The 23285-nt window shown below is 33.6% G+C and overlaps 1 protein-coding gene across 4 annotated transcripts in view; it reads right to left on the bottom strand.

Annotated features, from left to right (window-relative positions):
* The window catches only part of KCNT2 (potassium sodium-activated channel subfamily T member 2), a 446059-nt gene that overhangs the window by 314230 nt on the left and 108544 nt on the right, over nucleotides 1-23285 (bottom strand). For 3 of the 4 annotated variants that reach the window (XM_037825119.1, XM_037825122.1, XM_037825120.1), the window contains 4 exons: nucleotides 13554-13633; nucleotides 11332-11431; nucleotides 3305-3353; nucleotides 823-882 (listed from right to left, as the gene is read on the bottom strand). In XM_037825119.1, coding sequence (XP_037681047.1) covers nucleotides 823-882; nucleotides 3305-3353; nucleotides 11332-11431; nucleotides 13554-13633 — 289 coding nt within the window. Of the gene's footprint in view, nucleotides 1-822; nucleotides 883-3304; nucleotides 3354-11331; nucleotides 11432-13553; nucleotides 13634-23285 lie in introns of those variants that run through there. The other variant, XM_037825121.1, reaches the window with a different exon arrangement.

Here is a 23285-nt window from a genome sequence, read left to right as displayed (position 1 = left end):
TTCATGTTGCAATAAAAGTATCTCACAATGTTGTCCAAAATTCTTTCCAGCGATATTTTCCCAAATTCCCCATATTCTGGTCAAAATTAAATATCTATCTTTTCTCCCAATTTCTATGCATATTCCTTCTTTTATGCCTTTGCTAATTCCATCCATCTTTATTGTTCTGTCTTTTCATTGACATCACCTATGATTCAAGGCCTCTGCTTAAGTAAAGTGTTTTCTTTCCATCCCAGATATGATCTATCTCTATGAACCAATAGTACTTTAGTTGTACCTCACTGAAAGTACCTATTAAGATTCTGCTTTGTATTATTATTATCGGTAAAATTTTCTCCTGCCCATGCTTATTTCTAGATTGTAAACCCTTTGAGAAAATAATGCACAGTGTGGAGCTCTTCATCAAATAGAAGTTCAATAAATATTTGTTAATTTGTGTTAGCCTAACAAGCTTCCTAAAAATTAGAGTGCTCATTAACATAATTCCTAACAGACATGCTTTTTCTCCCTCAAAGTTTTTTTTGTACAAGTCAGGAAAAGACGTTGAGAACAATAAAATGCCAGACCATTCCATTTGCTTGTCTCACTACTAACATGTATATAAATCAACTCATAGGAATTAGTTAAGTAATTTTAAGCCACCAAGAGAATCAATTCTATATTACTACAGTTTCTTATCACATATTGGAGAGGATCCAAATAATAAGAGTGGTTTAAGAAGTGCTTGTCTTACCCTCAAGTATGAATTATAAATAGAGGCATACTGAGCAAATGCTACTAATGTGTTCTATCAACCGAAAATGTCTAAGTAAAATAACTTACCTTATAACTGAGATAACCAAGGAGTAGGGTTTCAAATAGACTTATCAATGCCACTGAAACCTAAAATATAAATAAATTGTACATTAATGAGAAAATGCAATCATTTAAAATACAACTCATGATCAGATTTTAATAATTACATATATGAATTAATTTTTAAATGCCATATGGCAAGTTAATTTCTATAAACAGGTGACAAGCCACAGGCCATTGTTTGCTGACCTTTGTACTATAGCTCAGTTTGTAATTTGTAATGCTCCTTAATAAAAGCCTTTTATGTATAATCTCAAATGTAAAGGTAGGAATAGAATAGGCAGACTAGCTAGACTTTACAATAATATGTAAAGAATAGGGTTTTGGGGGGAGTTCCTAACATGCAATCACTCACAAATACCTTCCCTCTCCCAGGAAAACCACAACCACCTCCTCTAGCACATCCACCAAAAACTGAAGTTCCCTTCAAAAAATACAGAAAATAAAAGAATAGGAGCTTCAAAATGAATATGCAAAATCCTATCACACAACTCACACAATATGAAACATCCACATCTTTTTACACTTGAGAAAATAGTCCACATCAGTACTTCCATAACCTTTCACACTGTATTTGAATGAACTTCGTAATACACTTCTCTTTTGCAGCTGGAAGTGCTAGTTCTGTATCTTCCTAGACAAACATCCATCTTTCTCTATATTCCCTATTGTACATACACTTGCCACAGCTTAACTGCCAAAAAGCTATGATTGAAACTGAAAAAAAATTTAAAAAAACACTGGTAAAGATATCCAAATTATTCTCTTAGACTCTTAGCACCTTAAGATAAATGAATTAAATCAAAATAAGTAAACATAAACAGGAAATGCCCAGAAAACAAATATATTTGTTTATAGATTTTTGAGGTTTAAGACAGATCTGGAGGAGAAAGACAAATACCTCAGAGGCTTAAGTTTTTCTCTTCTGTTAGAATGAAAGTCTTGAATTTAAATGGATATCAAAAATTGAGAACAATAAAAAACGGATGCATGGCAACATAAGTAAAATACATTCAGAAGCACATGCAGTTGTCAGGATCAGTATGATGCTATAATAAAAAAAAACTCACACCTCTTGGATTTTCTCCACATGTCTTCTATCAAAATCAGCCATGCTCTTTTCTAGAGGCAGTCAGTGCTAAATATCTCTAGGACATCATATCAGCAAATGTTTTGCTCATCCAGTGAATATTTTAGCAGGAATCAGTAATAATATTATTTACAAATGAGTATTATTATTTTAAAATATCACTATTAAATAAAAGCAATTCTAATAGAGCAAATATATTTCAAGGCAAAATATGACTTCATAAAAATATTCACTTACTTTAAATATGCAACTCACTTAAAGATAATGTAGGAATCTAGCTTGAAATTAAAAGACTACATATTTTAAGGAACACAAATATTTGAAAAGGGTTATTTGTAAAATAATGTGACATTGCAACAACAGTTGTAAAAAAGCATGCAATAAAAATCAACAAAATAGTGATTAATCAGACAAAATATAAACTTGATTTCATAGTTATGACCACAATGCATACATACTTGAAATGCTTCATTGCCACATACATGCACAGATTTTGCAATTATCATGACTTTAAAATGTAAACCAAAGCTAACAAATATATTTGATTTAAAAGTTGCTTAAAGGTCATTTCATAAGGAGTTATGTCTTAGATTTCTTCCATTTTTAATGTTAGTGACTTTATCCTTCCAATTAATTTGTATTAATACAAATTTGTATTAATTTGTATAAAATAGAAAGGATCTATAGAAGTAATATGGGACCTTGTAACAAGTTTTCTGGACCTGGGATTCAATAATAAATGGGAAAAAGAAGAGGTAAGGAGACTCTAGGGAGCATCTCAACAATATAATTCAGATATGCTCTTCTCTGTCATATTTCCTATTCTTTCTTGAGGGCTCCTTTTATACCAGGAAATACTTTCTGTGTTTTATTTACAAAAAATATTTTCTTAGGAACCGAGTTCTTACTATTGATGACATGAGCCATGTCTTCATTTATTTACTCATTTACCAATTACTTATTGAGATTCTACCATGTTCTAGACACTGAGAATATGTGAAAATGCAAACATAGTTAGGGGCTTTTGATTAATATTTCAGGAATTATATAAGAGGAATACCTTAAGTAAACTGGGGGAACTTGTGAAAACTTAAGACACTGGTTTACCTTGTTTTTTTCTCTACACTCTCAAAAGCTCTCTGAAGTCTAATCCTGATCACCAGGAAATTCTTAAAAGCTAAAATGCAGGGCTCAGGCAAACAGAATGAAAGGAATAAAAATATTAGTCAAAGACGTGCATTGAGATTAACTCAACAGCAAGACAAACATCTTGAATGTCAACAGCTTTCTCTCCAACAGTACTTCTCTGTGAGGTATGAGTAAACCCAAAATAAAGAAAAGAACAAAATTGTACATAACCTGTAAGCCCCATAATGGTAAACTTCTGTTCACCCAAAATATATGAGACCTATGAAAAGAATGATAAGATGTTAGTAAAAAAATAAAAATTAAATTTAGAATATTTAAATACTGCTAGCACAGAAAAGACAAAATATCAAAATTAAAATTAGAAAAGCTTGACTTGTTTCCATTTTCTTTTTATAATATTCAATCCTTTTTCAGAAAAAAACAATTTCTAGTTTCTTTTTTAGCCTCAAGTTAACAATGTATGAAAATATAATAGGTAAATATTTAAAGAATTATTATGGCAGGGCAGAAAAATCTCAAACTCTTTACTACTCAATTCTTCATTGAAAAGTAATTTAAAAGTTTAATGTAAACTCTAGGATTTTGTTATTTGTAAAGTTGTTAATATTTGAGTAATACAAATTCAATTGGGTAAGTAATAAAAATAAAGTCGGTAACTCAGATTTAGAGCACAAATTATATTTAAATTTTAGGTTTTTATAAAAGATTTACCAAACCACCAAAACATTATATAAGACAAAGAGTGATTGTCCTTAAATATTCCTTAAAAGTGATATTCTCTGTAGTGTTAGAAATTGTTCATACTCTGCAAAGAGCACCATAACATTTTTAATGTCCCATCAGTTATAATTTCCACTCTTTTATGCTCTGTTATCTATATCATTTTGTGTAGACTTGATTCAAATGAGAATCATTCCCAGTAATATACTCTACTTAGAAAAAAAGATGAAAATAGTTACATTGTGTTGCCAGAAAATATAAATAAAAACCTTGAAATCCAAACCAAACCAAACCCACTCACTCTATACAGTTATGAAATATGACAGGAGTTCCACAACATATTAAACGTATTTCATGTCCTTAAGTCAGGTCCTTTTTTGCAATGTGTTAAACAAAACAGGGAACAAAGAACTTTTTAAAAATTTTTGTTTTAAAAAAGAATTGTAAAACTTTAAAGTTATTCTAAGATACTACCTAATATATCAGACTAAAGTACCCTAGAGTTACAGAATGGCATAGCTAACTAGTTAAATGATAAATTTTAGTTACTCCAAATCAAACATGATATTTCTCCTTAAAACTGTTCCTCTTTCAATTTTTCATATCTCAGTAAATAGTACCAAATCCCATTGTGGTTAGTACCCCAAAACTTAGGTGTCATCTTAGGCTATAAATATTTAATCAATTAGTTGCCAAACTTTCTCAATTATTTCCACCAATTTCTATAGATTTCATCTACTTCTCTTCCCATCCACCATCACAACCATTTTATTCCAAGCTACCATTTTCACACATGGACTCCTACAAAAGCCTATCAACTGGTACTCTGCATCTACTTTGGCCTTCCACAATTTATCATCAAATTAGAACTACACTGAGTCTTTCAAAATATGCTTTAGATCATGTCACCTCTCTGCTTTTTTTTTTTTCTGGCTCTGCACTTTTGCTCAGATAAAGATCAAAATCCTTGACATGGCATTCTTAGACTTACGCAATTGTGGTATGTTTGGTCCTACCACAAGTCCTTTCAAAATACTCTTTCCTTTGCCTAGAGAACTTAGTCCAACCTTCTCTTCCTAAGGGACACCTTCCCTGAGGCTTCTGGCCTGATCAATGTAGTCACGATCTCTTAGGGCATGTCACTCACCAAACCTCTCTTACCACTCATCTCAGTTGTAATTTTATATTTATCTGTGAACTTGTTTCTCTAATGCCTGTCTCTGTGCTAAAGATCAAATACTAAGGCAATTTTACTCACCATTGTAATCCCAACAACTTGTTAAAAGGATGCTCATAGTAGGCTAGGCACTCAATATAAATGAATAGATGGTGCTAGTAAAGGCAAATATTTGGCTTATGAGTGCAGCAATATAATCTCTTTCAAACTCCTTCTCTTATATTCTTAGTGACATTTGAGAAATCAGACCAAGGAAAGATAAGAGTGAAGAGAGGTATATGCACAAATTTTTTCTGGATAGAAAAATGTTGAGCTACAAGAACAATTAAATGATCAAGTAGATAGCAATCCCAGGAAAAAATATATGAAATAAATTGCATAACAGAAGTCTGTGAGCACTTTCAAAGGGAAACTGGTAACTGGCATGGGTTTTGCAAGAGTTAATTATTCCAAGCTGGGATATTATCTTGGTAGGTCATGGAAATATCATAGAGTATCCAGATTTAAATAAGACTGAAAAAAATACACTTGATTTTATTATGTTAATTTTTTGGAAATGGCTAAGTCATGAGGAACAGTTTTGTTAATTCACAAAAATCATTTCTACAAATCTCGATACAAAAACTTCAATGGTAAGCAAGACTTCCAATGGAAAGCCATATTTTCATCCATTTCATTAGCATTGAATTGTATAAATATATAGAAGGCCAATATGTAAATTCTGGTAAAAAGCTATTGTCCAAACCCTCCATCAGAATATGGCTTTATCATGAAAAAGAATGCAGAAAATGATCTGCAGATTTCTAGGTAATCTCCAAAACAAATGAAGGGTGAAAATGAAACGGCAGCCAAGCCATAATTCCAAATGAAATTTCAACCTTATTGACAAAAAAGCTCTAGAAGGAAAGAAAACATGTTTAGGAATATTTATTGCAGTACTATATAGAGAGGGAAAAAAACTGGTAAACTTCCTGAATATTCAATGATAGAGGAATTAAAGTAGCATCAATAGCAACACAACTAACAAAAATTACCATGAAGAGAAAAAAAATCAATGATAAAAACTACATATATAATATTGTAGAAAAGTAGATGCTGAAAGTGTCAGCTCAGCTTTGGCAGCTGGAATGACAGTCAAAGGGTGGATATGTTAACTATCAAGATAAAGCATTTGGTAAACACTCACATGAATCTAATAGGGTCAATATGTGGGGCATAATTCATCTGAAAGTATTTGTGGATAACAAACTTAAGAGGAATGCAAAGATTGACAGCTCTCCAAAAACAAAGCAAAACTAAACAAAACTAATCCTACTTGTATTGCATTAACAGAAGTATAATATTCTAAACTATGGAGGCAAATTACCCTTACCATGTTATACGTATGCATGTGTCTGGGTGTGTTGTGTCAATCACCATATGGTCAACATATGATAGGGAACACTAGCACTAGACTCTTTAGTAAGCAAAACAATTTTTTTTTGAAATTTTGAATTATATGTTAAAGCATTTGCTGCTACTTTAATTTACACATTAAGCAATATACGTGAGAGAAGAAAATTGTGTTAAGGGTCTACGTTATAATTTTCATTCCTATTGTTGGAAGTTATTCAAAATATATAGTCAAAACTTTGTTATTACTTGTAATAGTTGTTACCCTAATGAAGAAATCATCTTTAGAATTTGATTGTCGCCTGAACACGTTACCGTATCAGGCACTGATTTTTAATGCAAATTCAAACACCATAAAATATAAGCACATTTGTGTGCTCCTTAAGTTGGTCTCTATCATCTGATATTAAAAAGTAATAATCAATTCATCAGTTTTAAAAGTGGGAAGGATGCATGAGTTTTGAAAAAGAGTGAAGAACTAATGGATCAATGTTTATAGTTCATCTTTCAATATAATTCATAAACTACTTGCTGAAGACATGTTTCCTTTGCTAACAGCTCTAAATCATTTGCTGCAGACTACGTGTACCTCAGTATTTGTCATTTGGACAATTGCACACATTTAAATGTAAAATTCTTTTTCATATCCTTAAGTTTGCCCATACTTGCAACATGTTTATATCAATTGTGACTCCTGGAGTGAACTTAAAAATAAAACAAAGCAACACAAAATATCTGTAGCTTTATCATGTCATAAGCCCTAATTAAATAAATCTCTTTGCTGAATTAGCCTCATTTTAAAATAGAGCCTGTGCTCATAAAGGCCACTTCTGTTTTTCATTAACCAATATTGCATTGACAGTGGGCACTGAACAGGACATTTTACTCAAATGGAGCCATAAGTTATTGTGTTATGTTTTTTAATTGCAGTAATTTGATTTTACAAATGTATATCCTCTATAATTATAGCTGAATATTCTTAATAAAAGTAATATTGTATAGAAGTTAATTGTTTCCTACAATTCTCTTTGTGCTTTCAAATAATATAATTTTACTCAGCTATCAGCGCCCCCTCCTCCGTGCCTTCTTACCCTTAGAATGATCCAATCATGCCTCATTTTATGATTTTCAGGTCTCCCTAATACAAATAGTATTTATAAATTATCAAATTTTAAGAACAATCCTAATATGTTTTAGAAAGTTATTTGTGAAGTGCAGCATTTTTAATAACACATTGGCAGAAAAATGTAACACATATAATATTCACTGACAACTCAGCAGTGTTTTAAACAATTCCTGATTGTACAATGTTATCAATAACACTGTTGAGCATAATTCCACCAGTTCAGTAACATTTATTGACCGCCACCCCCACCCCAAGTCCTGTGCTAAGTGTGACAGCTACAAAGGCAAACACAACGTGGTCCTTGCCCTCCACAAGCGGAGAGAGAGGGTGGAACACAAACAGAAAATCAAGGGCAGTGTGTTAGGCATCACCACAGCAATATGTGGGGTTGCTCATAAAGTATCAAAAAGCCATTCCTTAGCCAGAGGAGAGCTCGTCTAGAGAGAATGGTGTCAGGTGAAGTTTCAGAGGGAGTGCTATCCAAGAAATCATTATTCCGAAGATATCAGAATTCTGAAGCAAGTTCAAAAATGGTAGCAGTGAGGGGCAGGCATGGAAAACAGGTTTCTAAGAAGGAGTTGAATGTTCAAACGTCCAGAGACAAGACAGAGTAGAGTATGTTTAAGTTACTTTGAGTAGGTCAGCATGGCTGCAGTGGGAGTCTGGCAAGGTCATGTAAACAAAGGTCAAATTATAAATGGCCTTTATTTACTCATCTATTTTTTCATTCATTTAATAAGTAACTACTGAGTGCCTTCTTTGTGCCAGGCCTTGGGGATTCAGATAATAATCCATGCTCTCATGGAATACACAATTCCAATATAAATCAAATGCACAGAAAACAAAATAAACAAGTAAAACATGTTGACGATGTGGAAGAGATAAAGGCAACTGAAAAAAGTAAAAAGATAAGGGAAATATGGAGTCTTGGAAAGTGATTGCAATTTATATAGGATTTTTAAATAAGGTTTCACTGAAAATATGACTTAGAGTAAAGATCTGAGGAAGTAGACCTTAATTCTAGGCAGAAGGGACAGTGGGCGAGAAAACCCTGAGTTGGCAGTGTGTCTGGCAAGATCCAGGAACAAAGAGTGGACTAGTGCAGCTGGAGTAGAATGGGTGGGGGTTGAGTAGTAGGAAATGAAGTTAGAGAGAGAGCAGGGCTCCTTATGGACTGTGGTAAGGCCTTCAGCATTCAGAGCACAGCCATGCCAAAATGTGACCTATTTCAGGGAATACCAGCTGCTACATTGAGAATAGACCAATTTATACAGAATTAGCAGAATAAATTAGGAGACTATTGCAGTAATCCAGGGAAAAAAAAGGTGGGTTATATCAGGGTGTTGGCAATGAGAAGTGATAGGATTCTGGATATATCTTGAAGTTATAAATGGCATTATTTCCTAATGGATTTATATATGCTGCAAGTCTAAAGCAAAACATAAGTCACAACTGACTCCAAAGCATTTTGGCCAGAGTAACTGTTAAGTGTAGTTGGGGAAGAACGTGACCACAGCAGAGTTTCGGGGATAAATGAAGTGGTCACCTATTGGGATGTGGAAGAGAACAGAGGAAGCTGACTGGGGCATTAGGTCTTGAACATGGTAAGTCTGAAATGCCTATTAAACATCCAAGTAGAAAAGTTGAATATGCAGTTGGAGTTTGGAGGAGTGGGAAGGCAATGGCTTCCTGTGATCACTGAGTTAAACAGGGATAAAAGACATTAATAAAAGTAGCCATGAGGAACTCAAGGCAGATAAATGCAAATATGAGAAAAACTCTGCTTCTTCATTCCTAAGGTGGGAAGAATAAGATTAAGTGTATATTAAAGGAAATAATACACTTAAAACAACTAATACAATGTCTAAAAATAGCAAGAAATACAAAATACGCAACTTCCTCACAGGCTGAAAATTCCCTGAGGGTAATGAATGTTCCCTTCCATCTTCACTCCTGATAAAATGAATGGCATATGCTAAGTATTAAATAAAGAGACAATGAAACATCTATCATTATAGTTTACTAAATACATTATTTTATATATAATTATTAAATTATTACACTATAAAACATCACTTATTAACCTTTAACTTATCTTCAACCCCTTTAATGTGGAATTATTTTCACTACCCAAACAAGATGAAGAATAATCAATTCCTTTAAATACATATTCAGACCTCAATTTCCACTTAATTTTGATCTTTTTTAATTTCAAAAAAAGTTTTCTTAGAGCAAACTTCCATGTGAAAAAATTGTACAGAAGTTAGTCATCAAATTTAAGTTTTCTCCTTTATAAATTATTGAAAGTTTAGGAGCCTGGGAAACTTGGTGATAAGATGAAAATTATTCATGCCATTACACACCTAGTTCCCTTCTCTACTGCTTCCAGCAAAGCCTAAAGCCTTAAAAGAAAAGTCCATAAATGAATAGTAGTAATGTGATTTAATGAAAGCAATATGAAACTGCATTAAAAATGAGTCATTTGACTCCCAGGGGTGTGAATCCCCCTGGCAACATGGGAAATGTCTCCTGGAGATGAGCCTGGACCCAGCACTGGGGGATTGAGAAAATCTTCTTGACCAAAAGGGGGAAGAGAGATGAAACAAAATAAGGTTCCAGTGGCTAAGACATTTCAAATGGAGTTCAGAGGCCACTCTGGAGGGTATTCTTATGTGCTATATAGATATCACTTTTCAGTTTTGAGTGTGTTGGAATGGCTAGAGGGAAATACCTGAAGCTGTTGAACTGCAACCCAGTGATCTTGGTTCTTGAAGATGATTGTATAACTATGTAGTTTGCACAGTGTGACTGTGTGATTGTGAAAACCTTGTGGCTTGCACTCCCTTTACCCAGTGTATGGACAGATGAGTGGAAAATGAGGACAAAAATTAGATGAAGAATAGGGTGGGATGGAGGGGTTGGAAAATTTTGGGTGTTCTTTTTGCTTTTATTTTTATTTTGGAGTAAGGAAAAGGTTCAAAAATTGATTCTGGTGATGAACGCACAACTGTATGATGGTGCTGTGAGTAACTGTACACTGTGGATGACTGTAGGGTGTGCAAATATATCTCAATAAAACTGTATTAAAAAATGTAAATTAACAATGGGGGGTTACGGGAAGGGGATGTTCTGGATGTTCTTTTTTATTTTTATTTTATTTTTTGGAGTAATGAAAATGTTCAAAGATTGATTGTGGTGATTGAATGCAGAACTATATTATACTGTGACCAACTGTACACTTTGGATGATTGTATGTTATGTGAATATATCTCAGCAAAATTGCATTAAGAAAAGAATAATCACTAAGAACTATTTAAAAAAAAAAGAGTCATTTGACTCTCAACTAGATAAAACAACTCACCAGACTGAGCTGAGACCTGAGATAGTCATGCTTTCCAATAGTGCTAGAGGAATTCCATTCAAGAGTAACAACTTGAGTATAACTTAACGTACCTACAGAACTGGCATACAGGAGAGTAAACTACTTGGGAGGGTATGTAAATCAAAAACAGAAAGGCTTTCAGTTGCTTGAAGAGATTGATATATTTTAAACAATACTTAGAGCACTCTGATCAGCAATAAAATTTTTATGGATTTGTGCCCAGTATTAGCATTAGATTAATAAATAAACTTTAAAAGAAAGAGATACAAGTAAACTGCCAGGATTATACTCATGTATTACCTGAAAGCCAGATCAATTTAATTTATTCAACCAGCTAAAATGTCCTTGAAAAAAAATGAATTCTATATAGCAGTTTAAATTGTGATAAAATTCAAAGTAAACAAAAGAATAATGTTGAAGGTCAAAGTAAGATACCTTACCATTCATTTCCTTGAGAAGGGTTTTCTAGGAGCACTCGGATTATGTATAATAAGCAGCTTAATAATTTGAGAGAAAAATTGAACAGGCGTATTCTTAGACCTTTAAACAAACAACAAAATTTGATTTTCATTTGAACTGAATTCAAAAAAGACTAAAAAAAATTGCCAAAAATACCACCTTTAAATACAGCACTTAAATTGTATTTAGAAACTTTAATACCACAATTGTCAAAACTCTCTGAAGTTCTAGGTAGCTGAATATTAATTAGCTGAATATTGAAACAAAAAGTGAGTTTGACAGAATGCATGAATGGCAAATGACAGCAAATTATACACTGAGAGTAAGTCTAGGTTTGAGCACACAGAAGACACAATTCATGTCCAATCAAGGTTGGATAAAATACACTTATAACTTTAAACATTTTGTATTTCTATGAATTTTGGAATAAATTTTAGCTGGTCAGGAAATTTAGCTGCTACAAATTCACAGGATAAGTTGTAAACTGTGTACCTTCAGAGCACATTGTAGAGTTGGTTATAGAGAAATGATAACAGAAATACACAAGTACACACACACACACACACACACACACACACACACACACACTTTGAGTCTAACCAATTGGATCTTACTTTTCAATTTAGTTAAAATACCAATGAAATCTTAAAATTTTTGTGGAAATCAAGACCACCATACATGTATCTTCTAAACTGCATAGTCTGTAATTTTTAATGATGATGAAGATGAGCAATTAAGATGAGTAAATTATGTTCAAAGCTTGATTAATAGAAGCATTACTTTTCTGCAATTATCAGGTGGTATCTGACTCGTGCATCATCAGTAAAATTTTTAGAAAGGCCTTCCTATGATTATTACTTAATAAAACTGGAAATGAGATGCCACTTTTTTTTTTACTCTGCTGTACACAGTGTTCTTGAGGTAATGTTTCTCAACAAGAAAAGGTTAATGTTTATTAATTGTGCAATTTTTTTCCCTAAGTTTTCCTATTAAAATGATAAATGCATTTCATGGATTAGCATCTTTGTAAACTCTTTTAAGTTATTAGTGAAATTGCTCTGGGTTAAAAAGAAACTGGTATCCTCAAATGACTGCTTAGACAAAACTGGCTGCTGGTGAAATATTCAAATGACACATCTATCTTGTCTGACCTAGATTGTCAGTATTGAAACTGAAGAAACCTGTTCACATGACAGGACCCCTTTATGTAAAACATGTTGTTGGGGATTCCTTGGAAATTCTAAACAACTAGTTCAGAAAGGTATTAGTCGTTAACAGTCTTAACCCTGATGCTAACCTGCCACTAAGAATCCCTGACCAGTATACCCTAAATATTAAGATATTCCCTATGGTCAGTATTTAGATACATTTTCACAAGCCAAGCTTTTCTCTTTGAACACTATAGGCACAACTTAATTTAAATCGCCCCGAAGAAATACAGGGATCAAAATTAAGAAAGCTCAAATTCTACGCCAATCTAATGATCTATCCATTCTCTGCTGATATTTTTAGTAGCAACCATGTGGAAAGTTGTGTATCAGCTTATTATATTGATAGCTTTAAAAATATCTGGTGTTATAGAAAGGCAACAAGTGTCATTGACCCTTGAACCTTGAACAGAATTAGAAAGGCAGGGACTATGCAAATTTCATGACCTCGTGCCAGCGTTTCCCAAATTTGTCTGGGGATAAGAATCATTGAAGTGCCTAAACCAAGAGTCTCACCCTACACTTACAGATTCCAAATCTCCTGGGACAGAGGCTGGGATTCTGTCCATTTCAGAGAACCCTAGATGATGGTTATTATTAGGCATGATTGGGAAACACTGAACCCTACCCCAAATAATTCAGTGAAGTATTGTCCTTGTCAGTCAGAATTGCCAGAGCCCTTTACATTTTAAGAGGCTTTAAGTTCCCCTCACAGTTAAAATGTGGGAAACCCTCAGTTAAATTATTTCCCTGAATTTTCTAATACCCTAGATAATCCACTCAGAAGTCTACTTATTGATACAGGATTTAGAGAATCATAGGTCTTCAAGAGTACTTAACAACACCAGATATAACTATAGTTGACTGGCAGAAAAAATAATCGACTCTATTGCCTGTACATAAAAGGCATGTGGCAAAGTGATAGCACAACGGAAATATTTTGAGAAAAATATATGTGCAAAAACATAGAGAGGGAAATGACATGAACGACTTACTTGATCTCTGGTTTTTAATGAAAAATAACTTTAGTCTCTCTTTAAATGTGTTTTCATTCATATAGAATTCAACTTGTACTCTGGAAACAGAAAAAAAAGATATATATATATATTTATAGGCATTCCATCATATCTTTAGTTTTATAAAGATCATTAAATATAAATACTTTTGCAATTTTATGTTTGTAATCTAAAGACCAATATATAATAAGAATTTTTTTATTTAATTCATTATATTGTTTGAGTTAATTCCCAGCCACAAAATAGTAAGAATTGAGAAAAATAATTTTTTGAGAGAAACAATTACTTTCTATTTTTAAATATACAGTCAGCACAAAAATTATATATAGGCAATTCAATTATTTATATTAATGAATGTAATCAGTGGTAGGTGATGATTCTAAACAGATAAAGGTCCTTAATGCATCCTTGGAAAAATATGAATCAGTGTTCTCCAAGTTTTTTCAGCAGTCAGAAGAATCCATGGGATATTTGAAAAATGCAGTTTAGGCAACACAACCTCTAATCTGCCTTATCAGGATCTTAAGGTGTAGGGCCTGAAAATCTTTTTTTTTTTTTTTTTTTTTTTTAATTAGAGAAGTTGTGAGTTTACAGAACAATCATGCATAAAATACAGGATACCTGTAAACCACTCTATTATTAACATCTTATTTTGGCATGGTACATTTGTTATAAGTGATGAAAGCACATTTTTATAATTATATTACTAACTATACTACATGGTTTAACTTAGGGTTCACTATTGGTGCAGTGCAGTTTTGTGTATTTTTTTAAGTTTTATTCTATTAGCATATTTATTACCAAAACATTCCCATTGTTCCAAATCGGAACTCTGTACCTTTTAAGTCTTAGCTCTCTACTCCCAAACACAATCCTGTCCCCTGGTAACTTATATTCTAGATTCCGCCTCTATGAGTTTGTTTACTCTAATCATTTCAGATCACTGAGCTCACACAACATTTGTCCTTTTCTATCTGGCTTATGTCACTCAACATGATGTAATGAAGGTTAGTTCATGTTGTAGGATGTATCAGCACTTCATTCCTTTTTATGGCTGAATATATTCCATTGTATGTACATACCAAATTTTGTTTATCTGTTTATTGGTTGATGGACACTTGGTGTGCCAGTTTGGATCCCCAAAAATGTCATGTTCTTTGATGTAATCTTGTGGGGGTAGACATTATTAGTGTTGATTAGATTTTAAGTCTTTGATTGTTTCCATGGAGATGTGACCCACCCAACTGTAGATGATAACTCTGTTTAGAAAATTTCCATGTAGGTGTGGCCCTGCCCATTCAGCTTGGGCCTGGATTAGTTTACTAGAGCACTATAAGCTCAGATAGAAGCAGCAAGCTTGCTACAGCCAAGAGGGACAATTTGAAGAATGCACAGGAGCTGAGACAGGAGCTGTAGCTTACAGAGACATTTTGGAGACGGCCTTTGAAAGCAGACTTTTGCTCTGGAGAAGCTAAGAGAGGACAAAAACCCCAAGAGCAGCTAAGAGTGACATTTTTGAGGAGCTGCATCCTAGAGAGGAATGTCCTGGGAGAAAGCCATTTTGAAACCAGAACTCTGGAGCAGACGCCAGCAACACGCCTTCCCAGCAAACAGAGGTTTTCCGGATGCCATTGGCCATCCTCCAGTGCGGGTACCCAATTGTTTTTGACTTACCTTGGACACTTTACAGCCTTAACTTTGTAACCAAATAAACCCCCTTTGTAAAAGCTGATCCATTTCTGGTGTTTTGCAAAAAGGCAGCATTAGCAAACTGGAAAACTTAGGTTATTTTAATTTTTTGGCAATTTTGAGCAATGATCCTATGAACCTTGGTGTGCAAATGTCTGTTTGACCTGGAATATGACTCCCGGGGAGGAATGTAGACCCGGCATCGTGGGATGGAGAACATCTTCTTGACCAAAAGGGGGATGTGAAAGGAAATGAAATAAGCTTCAGTGGCAGAGAGATTCCAAAAGGAGCCGAGAGGTCACTCTGGTGGGCACTCTTACGCACAATATAGACAACCCTTTTTAGGTTCTAATGAAGAGGGGTAGCTGTGGTGGATAACTGGAACTATCAAACTACAACCCAGAACCCATGAATCTTGAAGACAATTGTATAAAAATGTGGCTTATGAGAGGGGACAGTGGGATTGGGGGTGCCATAGGGATCACACTCCCGTTTGTCTAGTTTGTGGATGGATGAGTGGAAAGGTGGGGGAAGGAAACAAACAAACAAACAGACAAGGGTGCCCAGTGTTCTTTTTTACTTTATTTGCTCTTTTTCACTTTAATTATTATTCTGGTTATTTTTTTGTGTGTGGTAATGAGGGTGTCGGGGATTGATTTTGGTAATGAATGTACAACTATGTAATGGTACTGTGAACAATCAAATGTACGATTTGTTTTGTATGACTGCATGGTATGTGAATATATCTCAATAAAATGAATAAAAAAATAGTTTTAACAGATTCTATTGTAACACTCTCTAGTTGTTTATAATTGTGAACCCACTTTCTCATTTACTTTTTTTAATTAAATTCAGGTTTATTGAAATATATTCACATCCCCCCCTCTAAATTTTATTAAAGTTTATTTACAAACACTCTAAAAAAAAAAAAAAATGTCTGTTCGAGGCCCTCCTTTCAATTCCTTTGTTACTGTTGGGTTATATGGTAATTCTATACTTGACTTTCTGAGGAACTCCCAAACTGTCTTCCACAGCGCTGCAATGTTTTACATTTCCACCAGCAAAAAATGAGTGTTCCTATTTCTCCACATCATCTCCAACAATTTTAATTTTGTTTTTCTAATAGCCATTCTCGCCGGTGTGAAATGGTAACTCGTGGTTTTGATTTGCATTTCCCTGCTGGGTGATGATGTTGAGTACCACTTCATGTGCTTTTTGGCCATTTGTCTACCTTTGGGAGAAATGTCTATTCAAGTCTTTTGCCCATTTTTTAATTGGGTTGTTTGTCTTTTTGTTGCTAAGTTGAAGGATTCCTTTATAAATTCTGCATATTAAACCCTTATTGGATGTGTGATTTCCAAATATTTTCTCACATTGAGTAGGTGGTCATTTTACTTTCATGATAAAGTCCTTCAAGAAGAAAGAGTTTTTAGTTTTAATGAAGTCTCACTTAGCTATTTTTTTCTTTTGTTACTTGTGTTTCGGATGTAAAGTCTAAGAAACCATTGCCTACCATGAGGTCCTGAAGATGCTTCCCTACATGTTCTTCTAGGAATTTGATAGTTCTGACTCTTTTATTTAGGTGTTTGATCCATTTTAAGTTGATCCATTTTTGTATAGTGTGTTAGGTTGGGGACCTTCTTCATTCTTTCGCAAACGAAGACCAAGTTTTCCCAACACCATTTGTTAAAGAGACCTTTCTTTCCCAATTCTGTGGTCTTTGCCCTATTTTGAAAAATCACTTGGCCATAAATGTGTCAGCTGATTTCTGAATTCTCAATTGAATTCCATTGATTTATGTGTCTGTCCTTGTGCCAGTACCATATTAGTACTGGCACAGTACTGTATTAGTCAGGGTTCTCTTGGGAAACAAAACCAACAGGAGATATCTGTAAATATGAGATTTTATAAAAGTGTCTCATGCAACTGTGGGGATACATGAGTCCAAATTCCATAGGCAGGCTGGAAGCTGGCAACTCCAGTAAAGCTTTTGGATGAATTCCCCAGGAGAGGTTGGCTGGCTGAAGTAGTAATGGAAATTCTCTCTTCTGACTGCTGAATTCATTACCTCTCCTTTGAAAGACTTCAATTGATTGGGTTAAATGTCTCCCATTGCAGAAGACACTCCCCTTAGTTGATTAGAGATGTAATCAGCCATACATGCAATCAACTTACTGATGATTTAAGTCCATAAAATGTAAGTCCACAGTAAGTTAGGCCGGTGTTTGCTTGACCAGACAACAGGGCACCAGCACCTGGCCAAGTTGACACATGAATTTAACCATCGCACTGTGGCTTTGTAATACGTTTTAAGATTGGGAAGTGCGAGTCCTCCAACTTCATCCTCCATTTTTAGTTGTTTGGGGCCCCTTACCCTTCCTTCTAAATTTGATGATTATCTTTTCAATTTCTGCAAAGTAAGTTGTTTAAATTTTGATTGCTGATTGTGTCAAATCTGTAAATTGCTTTGGGTAGAATTTATATTTTAACAATATTTAGTCTTCCAGTCCATGTACACAGAATATCCTTCCATTCATTTAGACCCTCTTTTATTTCTTTCAGCAATGTTTTGTAGTTGTCTGTGTACAAGTCCTGTACATCCTTGGTTAGATTTATTCCTAGATATCTGTTTCTTTTAGTTGCTATTGAAAATGGAATTTTTACTTGTTTACTTCTTCTGATTGTTCAATGCTTATGTATAGACATACTACTGATTTTTGGATGTTGATTTTCTGCCCTGCCACTGTGCTGAATTCATTAGCTCTAAGAATATATGATCATGTCATCTGCAAATATGGAAAGTTTTACTTCTTCCTTTCTAATTTGGATGCCTTGTATTTCTTTTTCTTGCCTAAGTGCTCTGGCAAGAACTTCTAGTACAGTCTTGAATAACTGTGGTGATTGTGGGCATTTTTCTTGTCTTGTTCCTAATGTATGGGGGAAAGCTTTCAGTCTTTCACCATGAAACAGGATGTCAGCAGTGAATTTTTCAGAATTGCCCTTTATCATGTTGAGGAAGTTTCCTTCTATTCCTAGTTTTCTAAATATTTTTATTAAGAAGGGGTGCTGGATTTTGTCAAATGCCTTTTCTGCATCAATTGAAATGGTCATGTGTTTTTAATTTGTTCTGTTAATATGGTGTATTACAATAATTGTTTTTTATGTTGTACCACTCTTGCATACCAGGGATAAATCCCACTTCATACTGGTATATAATCTTTTTACTGTGTTCTTGGATTTTGTTTGCTAGTATTTTGTTGAGGATTTTTGCTTCTATATTCTTAAAAGTTATTGGTCTTTTCTTATGGTATCTTAACCTGGCTTTGTTATGAGGGTGTGGTTGACCTTGTAGAATGAGTTAGTTCTTCCTCTCATTTATAATCTATTTGGGACATCAAATTAATGACACTTTACCTCCATATTTATTTAGACTCATGTTAAAATATGTATATAGGTCAACACAGGAGTGGTAATGATGCTTAGAATGTTAAAGTTGCCATAGAATAGATTATAAGCAGATAATTCACTTAAAGGAGTAAATATTATATATTTAATCCACTACAAAATAATAGCAGCAGCATAAAAAAAGTACCATTCCAATAAATGCATTTGCTTTCTTCCTGCATTGTAGCAAACTGTCTCTTAAAAGATGGTGGCATAATGGTATGTGAATATATCTCAATAAAATGAATGTTTAAAAAAAAGAATTATATGTTTGTGTCTTTGTGTGTGTGTGTGTGCAGAGAGACAGAGAGACAGGAACAGAGAGAGAGAGAGAGAAGAAAATCAGTCATGCAATTGACAAGGAAACAGATATTGAATTGCAAGGTCACAATCTGAATTTTAACTTTGCTACATAATAACTTCATAGTATGTATTTATACTTTGAAACTCTGGCCTCAATTTTGCTCCTCAGAAGGATATGGTTGGATTATGTGATCTCAATGTTCATTTTTCACTTCAACCTACTCAATTTTTAATCAATATTTGTCAAATTGAGAATTCATTATTATAAATTTGTGGTTCTATTTCTATCTAGAGCATAGTTTTATTGTGTTTTTATTTTTATTGCCTGTGAATGTTATTGTTCTCTTCAATTTGGAAGCCATATATGTGACAATGTTGCTAATAATAAACTGCTCGTTTTATAAAAAAAAAGATGGTGGCATAATTAATATTTTCAAAATAATGAGGGAATAGAAAAATTGTGTCCAGTGCATGGTGACTTGTTCATCATCATTTGAAATTTTCTTAATGAGATGGTCTCAAATCCATTAATTATGTTCAGATTCCATAAAAAGCCAAGAAAGCATTTTAATACTTTGCACAAACAACAAAGATTTCATTTTGTTTATTCTAATATCATAATATTTTGATCATATAGTTTATATAAACTACACAGCTTTTTTTGTAGAAGTATATCTGTTGGTGAAAACTGGGGGAAAAATAATTAATACATAATCATACTCAAGTATTAGGGAAATATCTCATTACTATATTATCTTCTAATCTCCTTAATACACTGTATATTCAAGAAGATTCATAAACCATTTAAAAAGCAATTTCTTATTCCAAAAAGCAAAAGGGCTTTTTTATCAACTGCAAACCAAGTTTTACCTGTTATATCTTCAAAAAGACTTGAATGCTCTCCAAATTTTCTCTTATCCCTAAAGAAAATATGTCCACCCACAAACAATTTTCAATTTATATTCGTTTTCTCATTTACTTTCCATCTTTTGATTTTTACAGCTGATATGCAAAATAAAAACAGACAGACGTCAAGATTCTCTTACTTGCTGATTTCTCTGGTAAGCAGTAAAATTCCCAATGATATCTTCCAGGAGAACCCTTCTACATGCAGGCTGTGTGCATACACACCACCTGTACACACAGACGCAAACCTACTCACACCCACATATTATAAATATACATGTACACATATATACACATACAAATACAAAACTCTTAGTACTTTGGAAATCCATCATTGGATCTGTGTCCTTTCTTTATCAAATGAAAAGACAATTCATTTCAAATAACGTAACTGTGATACTGATATCATACTAAATTAGTTCAAATAGCTGTGGATACAAAAGCAGATTTGAGAAGACATACAGCTGTTACAGAAATAATTCAGCAAAGGCCATGCAGATTTACTTTCTCCAGTTAACAAATTTATAAGAATGTGAGTCCATTCTTCTATATCTGGAGCTCTGTACCAGGTATGTAATAGAGGTGCATTTTTTTTTTTTAATTAAAATGAGATCTCATGGCATTGGAACTGCGACCCATGACATTCTTTAAAATTGCCTATGTAGCTACTAGTTGAATCGTGCTTTGAGGGTTATCACCTTTCTATATATATGTTGTGTGTTACGGTGGGAAAATGGCTGGGGTTGTGGAACTGTAGCCCATGGCATTCTTTGGAATTTGCTCTCTACTTGTTGAATCATGCTGTGAGACTTGTTCTGTATACATGATGGATTTCATAATAAAAAATATATTTAAAAATAAAAAATAATACATATTGTAATAAAGTTATAGATATGTAACACTAACTGAAAAAAAATGGGATCATCTAAAGGCTTAACCAAAATAATAAGGGAAGGGATCTGTAAAACATCATATGAGGAAAGAACTAGGTACTGGGAATGTTTAACCTAAATATGAATATTTAGCAATGGGTATCTTTTAATATTTAAATGGCCACTATTATTAAAATGGAATGATTTATAGTGTGTTGCTCTATTGCACAGAATATTACAAGGCAAATTTCAGAGAAATATGATAATTACGAATGAGAAATATCTTATTTTGAAATGGTCATCATTATGAGATGGGGTGCTCTCAAATATACTAATGTGACAGAGACTAGATAAAATGCAAATGAGTATAGAGATAATTTTGCAAGGTGTGAGGTGCTTCATTAAACAATTTCTAAATCCCCATAAATTTTTAAGATTATACAAACTAAAACTGAATTAATTTAGTAATATCTCTGAGTCAATATGGCCACTGAGGAGCATGGACGAAACTAAAACAAGAATTTAAAGCTAATGCTTAAAAAAAAAAAAAGGCAAAAAGTTGTTTGATCCATCTCTCCTCTTAGGTGCAGAAAGTATCCCTTAGGTTTTCTGTGTATAATATAGAGCAGAGCTTCTCCTTTCATTTAATTTAATGACAACTGTGCTTCCCTTATCTAGTGTTCCAGGATTTAGTATAGAGTTTTGTGTTTATCCTGCCCATTTTTCTCCATAACTGTAATTGACTTTATCCTCTTAGTATTTCTTTTTTTTCCAGTTCTATGTACTTTCCTTTTTATCTTCTTACTTCCCTCTTTCCTCTCTCTATTCCTAACTTCTTCCCTTCCTCCCTCCCTCCCTTTCTCCCTTCCTTCTTTACTGTATTTCTCCTTCCCTCTCACCCACCCTCTATTTATCTGTCTGGATTTACCTCTATCAAACAGGCCATTTTAGTGTACTTTTTCTGTATCTTTCCCAGAACCATACAGTTTTGAATAACAGGGCAAATTTGCTCTCATCGTTTCTTTAAATGTAGTTTTTCTCACATGCTTTAATTCAAAATAAAATTTATGATCATTCTGTCACATTTACCCTAATATAATAATGGAATTATGATTGTATTTAACAAGAAATAAATTGGAATTCCAATCATAACATTGTGTCTTTTCATTTTGGTGTATGTTATCATGGTTTAATAAAGTCATTTTTTATTGATCATCAATGTAATACTGTTTCACTTGGATGGGTCCCATTTATTTTTTGTGGCTTTTGTTTTCAGATATTTTATAATTTTGGTTGCTATCTTAAAAATGATTTTGTTACAATCTTTAACTTTTACTATTCGTACTGTAAATGGCTACAATATTGAACCTCCTTATACGTAGTGATATTTTTTAAAGCTTTTCTCTATATTTTTAATTAAGATCAATATGCTATATTCTTTACCCTAACTTCAATTAAAAATTGGAAAAAATTCTTCAGATTTTTCTGTGCTCTGGAACAAATTAAATACTCTAGCAGATATTTTTTTTAAATAACCATTGTCAGTTTTCCCTAAAAATTATCAACTGTCTTAATTGTGATTTTCATTTGTTACCATTTATTTTTCATTTTCCTGTCATTCTGAGGCTCTGGTCATTTGAATTTAGAGTAAAAACCATCCAGGAGCTTGCTAAAATACAACCTCCCAGTGCTGATTTGGATATATTATGTCCCCCAGAAAAAGCCATATTCTTTGATGCAATCTTGTAGGGCCAGATTGATTAATCTTTTTGATTAGGGTGTGACCTCTAGATTGGATATTTCCATGGACTTGGTGTCATTTCCATCCTCCTTCCCATTGTTTCTGCAATATTACTCATGGAGTCTATCTATGTACGAGGGTTTTTTTCCTCTATACCTAACTCAAACAAGGTAATATCTAAATATATGCCGGGATTTTTGATGGTCACTACCACCAGGCAAGTTTAGTGGATGCACCTTTGTTTACTCTCTGTCTATTTATTTGTCGATTGTCTTCTTTCAGAAAATCTACATGGCAAGATAATGTAAACAGTTCCCAGTATAACTCCTCATTTTGAAGAGATTTTCAACTGGTGTCACTTCTGTGCTTTTAGATTGTGGCATCCTCCAATTCCATGCCTGGTTCTTTGACTCCAATGAGTAAAGAGAAAAGTAAAGTCTCTCCAAATACTGCTGCCAAAGTTCTTTCAGTCTATTCTCAACACTAACAAACTCTAAAGTGGGTTTACACTTATGGGAATTACCCCTTTCCACATACTCTAATACATTACTCTAAGGTTCTCTCTACTTTCTCTAAAGTCTTTTTCTCTGGTGTGCAAGATCTTCCCAGTAATGACAGTAGCAGTCCTCAGTCATACCGAGTAAGTCTATCAGAATGCAAGCTCCACAAGGGCAGGAACCATACTGAGTTTTTCACCCTAGTATCTCTAGTCTCTCACATAATACTTGGGACCTATTAAGCATTAACAATTAAAAG

Source organism: Choloepus didactylus, chromosome 2, assembly GCF_015220235.1.
Source record: "Choloepus didactylus isolate mChoDid1 chromosome 2, mChoDid1.pri, whole genome shotgun sequence".
Lineage (NCBI taxonomy): Eukaryota > Metazoa > Chordata > Mammalia > Pilosa > Megalonychidae > Choloepus > Choloepus didactylus.
Note: the sequence above shows the minus strand (reverse complement) of the source record. Positions and strands in the feature narration are given on the sequence as shown.